The sequence below is a fragment of the Castor canadensis genome, chromosome 1 (assembly GCF_047511655.1).
Source record: "Castor canadensis chromosome 1, mCasCan1.hap1v2, whole genome shotgun sequence".
Lineage (NCBI taxonomy): Eukaryota > Metazoa > Chordata > Mammalia > Rodentia > Castoridae > Castor > Castor canadensis.
Window position 1 is genome coordinate 38194012 of NC_133386.1, and position 10007 is coordinate 38204018.

The 10007-nt window shown below is 39.3% G+C and overlaps 1 protein-coding gene across 1 annotated transcript; it reads left to right on the forward strand.

Annotated features, from left to right (window-relative positions):
- The first annotated feature begins 345 nt into the window (after nt 1-345).
- On the forward strand, nt 346-9796 carry LOC109698270 (heterogeneous nuclear ribonucleoprotein H2-like). The gene is given in 3 exon segments (XM_074075257.1): nt 346-454; nt 3023-8493; nt 8496-9796. Coding segments are annotated over 2 exon segments (1335 nt in total). The 5' UTR covers nt 346-454; nt 3023-7652; the 3' UTR covers nt 8990-9796.
- The last annotated feature ends 211 nt before the right edge of the window (nt 9797-10007 follow it).

Consider the following 10007-nt stretch of genomic DNA (forward strand, 5'->3'; position numbering starts at 1 on the left):
AAAGAAGCATGTTTGTCCTGTGAGACAGAGCAAAGATGCAGGCATAAAATTTAGTAGCCCATTCAGGGTTGTTATATGGGAAGGAGAAGGGACAGGAGAGAAGAGAAGGACAGCATGCAGGTCCAGGGGAGCTTCCAGGTGTGCTGGCTGTTCAGAGAGGTGTTCCCTTTGCGTAGGAAGCCTTTTTATGCTAAGAGAGGGAAACCAGGGAAAAGGCAGCCTCTTTCTTTTTCTCTTGGCTAGGACGCAGTGTACAGTTCTTTATAAGGTTCCTTCCCACTGCCCTTTGCCCCCAATTTTCCATGCTGTGAGAGACTATTACTCTGGCTGTTCAGTTGATTGTACCCATAACCTCCAGAGGGAAGGGGAGAGTGCCATGGAGCAGAAAAATTGTTCACAGGGACTGCTCTTGAGGCTGCTACTTTCAAAATATGACTGAACTTTCATTGGGAAGGTAACTGAGTAAAAGGGCTTTCTGTTGTCAATGAAGGGGGTTGGTGGAATTTTCTTTTTTCAGTAGAGGGAAGGGAGGAAAAGACAAGCAAAGGCAGCATAAGGTCATCAGCACATGTCAATTTTTCATCTTACTGTCTGTGTAGGTCTGGCTTCCTGTCCTTGACCCCATATTACTTTATCATGTCAGGAGGCAGCTGGTTGGGTAAAGCCCTCTGCTGCTCCACAGACACCCAGGGGTGGGAGGTGGGGCCAAGAGGTGGTTGCCCTGACTCTAATTTAGTCTGCCTCTGGGTTAGCAGTGGCAGCTAGAGGTCTGGCTGCCTCTGTTGGCTGTCCTCCAGCAGGAACTGCTCACAGGCCTGTTCTCAGGAGGCCTCGTGCCAGAGGGTCCAACTGGGAACACAAAACGCATTGCTTTTTTTTCACTAACCTCAAAGAGATCCTTTTATGGACAGACCCGTGCCTGCCTCCCTTTTTTTTTCCCCCCTTTTATTCCTGTTGAGAAAATGACCTCCATTGGCCTGGGCAAGGCAACAGGTGACCCCTCAGAGAGTGGGCGGCCATCAAAGCAGCTCTGTCTCTGGTGCCTCAGCAGAACTGAAGACAAATGAAGCTTTCAGTCTGCAAGGACACTGGCACTGCATTGGGACATCCCATAGGTTTTGGTGGTGTGATAGGGCCAGGGGTTTCCTCTCAGAGAAGCTGTGGGTTTGACCAGCTTTGGGAATGCACTATGTCTTTGCATATCACATGAGCAAACGGGACAATAGGATTGTCACTACTCTTTGGGAAAGTTTCTTAGGTTTTTCTCCAAATATACCTAGATGGGTTCAGCTTAAACTCTGATCCTCAAGGCTTATCTCCTCTATGGATGACTATGGGAGCTATCTGATTGAAGGCAGGACTTCCCATATCACTGACTGGATAAGAAATGACATAGTGGGATTTTTCTTGAACACGAGTGTCTAGGATTTTTTAAGTCTCAGAGAATATGTTAATTTGATATTGCTAATTTATTAAATCACCATTAAATATTGTAACATGAAGAGAAATTGAAAATTTGCTTTTACCACCACTTAAATGTCAAGAGCTTGATTTATTGTTCCTGGTAACTAAATAACTGAAAGCTAGAAACTTCGGTTATTTTTGGTATAAATGAATTTGAGTTCATTATAATGGCCTTCTTTACCCATGTATTTAGAGCTCTACATTTTATGTTTGGAGTAATAAAAAAAAAAAGGAACCTACAAAAATGCCATGAGTTCTTTTTGTACTATTTGGAGATTTGGAACAGAAAAATTGCTTGTGGCTTTTGGTGTGTTTTGTTCTTTGTTTTATTTTAGCCTCATTCATTTATATTTTTATTAACTTAACATGTGTTTAGAACTTAAACGTAATTAACTATTCAAATTTAGTGTTATAAAACTAGAAGAAGATATGGCATTTGTTACAAATACCATAAGGCCTAGGCAAGAGAAGAAAATGTACCACACAGAGAACAGAGAGTTCTCATAGACTGTAGAATTTAGGCATTGAATCCAAGAAACTGACATAGCAAGTATTCTGACTTTGGGACATAGAGCTAAGCCAAAAGTAAGAGGTGTCATTAAGACTCAAGCCCAGGTTATTTGATCCTTACTCTAGGGCTCTTTTAGCCATGGGCAGGGAGCTTAGGACAAACATCAATTAAAACAAAAACAAGACCAACAACAAATGAGTTCACTAAGTTCTTGCAGTGTTTGCATCAGAGGAACGTGTCCTGGCTTTCAGAGGCTAGTTGGCCCTAAATGAATCACAAATACCCTATTTCTCCTGGTGTCTTGATCTACGAAGTGGGATATGTAAAACACAAGTTATTTCCCAGCTCTGTATCAGGGGTAACATCGTAATGATAATCTTTACATAGAGATCATCATTTACTGTTTGTAAAATTTTTTTAACCCAGGAAAGAACTTTGAAAAAGAAAAAAATGAACATGGTTGCCATACTTCTCTTCTAATTTCCCCAAGAGCAGAAGAAGCCACCCACATCTATCTCAAATATTTAACAAGTTTGAAAAGTCATTCAATGTCACTTAGTCTTTTCTGAGCTAAATAAATGGTCATTCAAAAAACTTATTGAAGTTCAGGATGTAGCCCACTGGTAGAATGCTTGCCTAGCATGTGCTTGGCCACTGGGTTCAATATTCAGCATTGAAAAAAAAAGGAAAAGAGAGAGAAAAAAACCTTTATTGAGCACTTATTCTCTGCTAAGCATTGTATTAAGTATGGGGAGGGTAGGCAAACAGGATTCTGTCCCTTGAAGAGTCTAGAGTCTAGATTGAAAAGCAGACTTCAAAAATTATATAAGGTCTATTATAACAAGTGCTAGATAAAAGATTGAGACAGAGCCAAAGCTCAGAGAAGCCAAAGGAAGCTGTTCTTGTAAGTGGTAAAGACAAGCAAGAGAGTGAAAATAGAAACAAAAGTTCCAGATGCAAAAAGGTATTTTTTGAGACAGATGAGACTGACTGAACTCTCAGTGTTTGAAAGCAGACCCTGGCTGTTACTTGTTTCTGTATCCCCAGGATGAAGAACATACTGGAGACACCAAAGATGCTCAACAACAAAGGGAAGCATTGACTCTGCAGTGACAGACACTCTTGCAAATTGAGGAGAGTGTTTCTTTTTCCTTGCTAAGGTTCAAACTCTAACAAAGGTTTAAACTCTTGACAGATATGTGTGTGAGAGAGAGAGAATGCAGGTGAGAGAGGGGAGAGCCATCTAGTAGACATCCATGAAGCACCTAGAAAGTGAAAAGGTGTAAGTATAGCAGAGATCTCAAAGGGTCAGCACTTAGCTTGCCCCATGCTAGTCTATCTTACAGAAGCCCCAAAAGCACTGAACAAGACTGTAGAATTCAAGCTTGAGGAATCAAGGAATGAATTCAATTTTTTTTAAAAATTTTTCTTTTGTGATTAGGGGATTGAACTCAATATCTTGTACATGCTAGGCAATCACTCCACAACCCCAGCCTAGAAAACTCAATTATGAAACAAGAATATAAGGGGATTTGCCAAAGGGTGATGATATACTGGAGGGAGTACAAAGTCTGTAAAGACTAAGAGCCTAATGGTGGGAATAAGGCAAGGATTAGAGCATTGGACAAGGAATATCACAAAGGATTTAATTTTCTACTAAGGTTTTCCTTTGGACCATGGGTAAGCTGAAATTTCCTTCAGATATTCTAGACTTCTAGCTCTCTCTCTCTCTCTCTCTTTTTTTTTTTTTAGCCCCTGTTTGTTTCTTTTAGGCTGCTTATAACCAATTGCTGATATTTTGTTTAGTTTTTTTCACTGTCTCTAGATTATATACTCAAAGAAAGATCTGTCTTCCTCACCATTTATTCCTAGAATCTAACCTGATAGATCAAGTAGGCACTTGATAAATATCTGTTGCAAGTACAGACTAGAGATTTTCCTCTTCTGTTTTTTTATGTCGTTTTGTGACCGTTTACTATTTTCATTAGTAAAATGTTTCTTGAAGGTATAGTTATCAGGTAGACTAGGTCCTGGGTGGACACAGGAGTGCAAAGATATATATACATGGTTCCTGAAGTAAACAAAGGCTCAAGATGGATAGAGAAGCAGATAAATAATAGTGCAACACAGAAAGTGGAGGGGCACTTCTGGTAGGATGAAACAAAGAAGGTTTTCCAGAAAGGGAAACAATGGAGCTGGACCTTGAAGACACATGCACCAACCATCAAGTTGTGTTTAAGCCTGATGACTGGGGCATGAAATGAACACAGAAGCTTGTTGGAAGTAAGGTTGGACAATGTGTAGCAGCTGGTAAATAAAGAATTGGCCTGCTGCCAGGCGCTGGTGGCTCGTGCCTGTAATCCTAGATACGCAGGAGGCAGAGATCAAGGAAGATTGTGGTTCAAAACCATCCCGCAGAAATAGTTTGCAAGACCCTATCTCGAAAAAACCCATCACAAAAAAAGGTTGGTGGTGTGGCTCAAGGTGAAGGCCCTGAGTTCAAGCCCCAGTACTACAAAAAAAAAAAATTGCTTGCCATGATAAAGACCATAATAAAGTCTAACTCCCATGGATGAACAATGTTGGAGAATTTTAAGCACGTGGGACAAAATAATATTTCCAATAGGAAGGCCATTGCAATAGCCCAGACAAGGTACACTAAGAGTTTAAACTAGTAAGGTAATGAATAGGCATGAAACTATATACCATATTTTTGGAAATAAACATCCATGTAATTTTATAGCTAATATGTTAGAGTTCTGTAACAGAGAACAAAATTGACACTCTGGCACTGGTGGTTAGCTTAGTGGTGGGACACTTGCCTGGCATGTGAAGGCCCCAGTTTGATCCCCAACACCACAAAAAAACCAAACCAAGCAACAGCAATAACAAAACCCTACTACTGTGACCACTTTAAGGAGAAAGGATTAAAAAACAGAGTATAAACACTTTACAGAATGTTTAGAATGTTTAGAAGGGTTAAAAAGATCAGTTATAGACTGAACTTTCAGAAATAATTCTCACTGTCAACAGATTTGCTTTTCTTATTGTGATGTAAAACCCATATGATCAATATGGACTTTTCTGGAACAACCAGGCTATCTAGGGAACAGCTGGTATACCAGCAATAAGAGAGTGAAATAGGTAGATTTAAAGAAAGTTGTGAGATTAAGTAGGGAAATAAAAAATAAAAGCAAGGAGATAGTGCTTTTACTAAAAGTGGAAGACATTATTGGGATTTACTTAACAGCTATATACTTCTCCTCTGATCTTTTTCCTCTTCTAACATAGACTCAGTTTTGCCCAGATGCTTTTGTTTGCATTTTGGTGGTCAGCAAAGTTGAATGTGTCCTCTGACACAGAGGTGAAATTATGATTGGATAAGCCAGTATTCTCAAACTCACTGTGCATCAAAAGCAATTAGAGGAGTCACTGAACCACAGTTCTTTGGGCTTCACTCTTGGCATTACTCTTTCCTTAGTGTTTAGTGAAGATTGAGAATTTGCATTTCTAACTAACTTTCAGGTGATGTAAATGCTACTAGTCTGGGAGTGAGAATTTGAAGCAATCATGGTAGTCTAGTTAGTTCCCTTTGTCAATTTAGATATGGGCATGTGACCATGATAACTAAAAGGAAGTCTCCAGCAGGCTTCCTTGCCATGTTTTCCTGTCTAATATATGGAATCATGTTCAGGGAAAGAGACTCTTTTTCCGGTAGACATTTCTCCAGCCATTATGTAACCATGTGAAAGTCATGGTCAAAACCCTAAGGACATCACGTACACACTTGAACAATACCCAGGTCCCTTGATAGCATCATTGATCTACTGAACAGACAGGGCCTGAGACCAACCAAACTTTATCTGAGTTTGTATTATGGAAAATAATAAAGCCAAGAGTGTTTGAGCTCCTTTTTGTTGAATTGTCTCTTAAGTAGAGCTGAATATATCTCACAGATCCAACTATTATTTTATCAACCAGCTTAGCAGAAAATTAAAGAAACATAATATCTACTGCATGATAAAGATATGAGAGAAAATTTGTTGCAAGTGAAAATGACAATCTTTTAAATATCTTTTGAAAACATTTATAAAAATTAAAGGTATATAAACTATATTAAGGCAGAAATCTTACTCTCTGAAATTTATCTTTTGGAAATAAAAGTAACCTAAGAAGGAAATCTGTAATTCAGTATTGTTTTTTTTCAGTACTGGGGATTGAACTCAGGGCCTTATGAGTGCATTTATGCTATTTGAACTATACTGCAATATGGGACAGTTTTTATCTTAGATTTCAATTCTGTTAATTGGTTTGAATTAAGTAACACTAAAAATGTTACATTTAAACATTCATTTGGTAGGGTTGAAGGTGTAACAATTGCATTGTCTGGGGGAGAAAAGTGGAGGTAAAAGTTGTTAGAGGAGAAGAGATCGGACCTTTATACCTTTAGGACAGAAGTCTTCAGGGAAAATTCAGGTCTTGGATAGGAAGGACAACCTGAGCCAAAATTTTCAGTAAATGACTGGGGGAGTGGTAGATGACAGAAAAGAGAAAAGAAAGAGATGGCATGAATGTAAATCAGGAAATGTTTAACAGTGTGGTGCGATGGGCATTTTATGAACTGGACACACAGGCTCAAAAACTTGTTACTTTTCCCTGCCCAAATTCTATCCCCAAGTTTCAACATCAGAGGAGAGCTTCAGCTTCATTTGGTTATCCTTTCTGCAGGCTCCAATAGGCCAAATTCTATCATGGCTCTTCTTCCCATATCACTCCGCAGTCCCATAGCCCTAGCAGTCTCTGCTTACACCCATCCTTCAAGGTCAACCAAAAGTCTTTTCTCCTTTACGACTTCCTTGACAGTTCTGAATCCAAGAAGTATGTGTCACAGGTAAGAAATCCTACCACAGTTTAGGATTTCACCACAGATTGTCATTTATTACTCTGCAATGATAAATTTTATTTCAAAATAGCAGTGTCAATAGTTTATCATTCTCTTCAATCTCCCAGCATGTCAACTTCCCATCATTTTTTTTCTCTTCCGTGTCACAGAGAAAATGAAAGAGTTATCTTATTTGTTTTAAAGGGCATCAGCATTAGAATAGTTTTCATCTGTTGCAATATTATAGTCCTTTAATGACTGACACTTTAAGAATCACAATAAAAATAAGTCACTAGAAAAATGAAGCTAACAATAACAAAAATGATGCACAAAGTGCAAGCCCAGGTTTTCATTAATAGATTTGACAGTTTTGATATTATCATTTCAAAATACTCTGAACTCCTATAATATTCCTTGTGCTAAAAGATAACAAATAGCTCTTAGAACAGCACTAGAGGAAATCCGTATCTCTTTTAACTTTTTTTCATTCTCCTAGGTCATTTTTTTTTGTGGAAGAGCATTCAAAATATTTTTGTTTTTGAAAAGCAAGTAGAGAAATAGTTCTGGTCGTCGTCTACCGTCTCGCTATAGCCGTTTGAGGGAAGAAGGAGGAAAATTACCCGGTATCACTAGAGTTGTGGAACCAGTAACAAGACTGAGCATCAACTGAGCAGTGAAGGAGACTTATTCTTGGCCAAGAATAAACTTGAAAATCACCTTCTCAACCCTTGGTGGTCACGAGCCAAAGTGAAATTACATTGAGCCAAGCTTACCACCAAGAGCCCAACAGTCACCATGATGCTGAGCACAGAGGGCAGGGAGGGGTTCGTGGTGAAGGTCAGGGGCCTGCCCTGGTCCTGCTCAGCTGATGAAGTGATGCGCTTCTTCTCTGATTGCAAAATCCAAAATGGCACATCAGGTATTCGTTTCATCTACACCAGAGAAGGCAGACCAAGAGGTGAAGCATTTGTTGAACTTGAATCTGAAGATGAAGTGAAACTGGCTTTGAAGAAGGACAGAGAAACCATGGGACACAAATACATTGAAGTATTCAAGTCCAACAGTGTTGAAATGGATTGGGTGTTGAAGCATACAGATCCGAATAGTCCGGATAGGGCCAACGATGGCTTCGTGTGGCTTAGAGGACTCCCATTTGGCTGAGGCAAGGAAGAGATTGTTCAGTTCTTTTCAGAGTTGGAAATTGTGCCAAATGGGATGACACTGCCTGTGGACTTTCAGGGGTGGAGTACAGGGGAGGCCTTTGTGCAGTTTGCTTCACAAGAGATAGCTGAAAAAGCCTTAAAGAAACACAAGGAAAGAATAGGACACAGGTACATTGAAATCTTTAAGAGTAGCAGAGCTGAAGTTCAAACCCACTATGATCCCCCTGGAAAGCTCATGGCTATGCAGCGGCCAGGTCCTTATGATAGGCCAGAAGCTGGCAGAGGGTATAATAGCATTGGCAGAGGAGCTGGGTTTGAAAGGATGAGGCGGGGTGCCTACGGTGGAGGGTATGGAGGCTATGATGACTATGGTGGCTATAATGATGGGTATGGCTTTGGGTCTGACAGATTTGGAAGAGACCTCAATTACTGTTTCTCAGGAATGTCTGATCATAGATATAGAGATGGTGGGTCTATCTCCAGAGCACCACAGGGCACTGTGTATACATGAGGGGCTTACCTTACAGAGCCACTGAGAATTATATTTATAATTTTTTCTCACCTCTTAACCCCATGAGAGTACACATTGAAACTGGGCCCGATGGCAGAGTTACCGGTGAGGCAGATGTTGAATTTGCTACTCATAAAGATGCTGTGGCAGCTGTGGCAAAAGATAAAGCTAATATGCAACACAGATATGTGGAGCTCTTCTTAAATTCTACCGCAGGAACAAGTGGAGGGGCTTATGATCACAGCTATGTAGAACTCTTTTTGAATTCTACGGCAGGGGCAAGTGGTGGTGCTTATGGTAGCCAGATGATGGGAGGGATGGGCTTATCCAACCAGTCTAGTTATGGGGGTCCTGCTAGCCAGCAGCTGAGTGGTAGTTATGGAGATCAGAGTAGTATGAGTGGATATGACCAAGTTCTGCAGGAAAACTCTAGTGACTATCAGTCAAATCTCGCTTAGATAGAGAAGAAGCACTAAATAGCTAGTACAGAAACAAGAGCTGTGCATTTATGGGAGCTGGATAGAATGGGAGGGATGTCTAGTATATCCAGTATGATTGGTAAATGGGAAATATAATTCTGATCACTATTGGTCAACTTTCTTTCTTTCTCCTTTTTTTAAAGAAAAAGAACAAAAGTTAAGTTTAACAGTTTTGCATTACCAGCTTGTGATTCATGCTTACTGTAAAGTGGAAGTAAAGATTGTTTTAAAACATTAAAGCTCAGTAATTCTGAACACTGAAACATTCACCTAGGACATAATAACAATGTTCAGTATTGACCATAACTGTTAAAACAACTTTCAGCTTTCCTCAAGTTATGTTGTAGGAGTGTACCTAAGCAGTAAGCATATTTAGGTTAAAACAGTTTCACTTATGTTAAATGTTGCTCTTATACCACAGTACATTGAAAACTTCAGATGCATGTTGCAAAACACGCTTTTCTGTAAAAAACTCAAATATAGGAGCTGTGTCTACGATTCAAAGTGAAAACATTTGGCATGTTTGCTAATTCTAGCTTTTCGGTTTAATATCCTATATGGCATGTGAGTGTACACTTTTCCTTTTTTTTTTTTTTTTAAGATCTGGGACAATTTTGGGATGTTATATCAATACTTTAGGAGTTTGGTCATGTCGTTTGTATGAGAAATTTTGAGGCTTTGATTTAAATCTTTCCTTGTATTGTGATTTCCATTTGGGTGTATTGTACTAAGTAAAACTTGTTAAATAAATCTTCCTCTTAAAAACTGGAAAAAAAAAAGAAAAGCAAGTAAAGAATTGATTTTCTAATTGTATTGGTCAATAAACTGAGCATCTTTCATCATGGTAGGAAAAAAATAAATTTTTCTTTATCCTTCACAGTTCTTAGTTGGGACAGATCTCTGTAACAGAATACAGAGCAAGAAGAGACAAACAAAAAGGTTTATTAACATGCATACCTCATTTGTCCAGACGTTCCTCAACTTCTTGTGGGGTTGT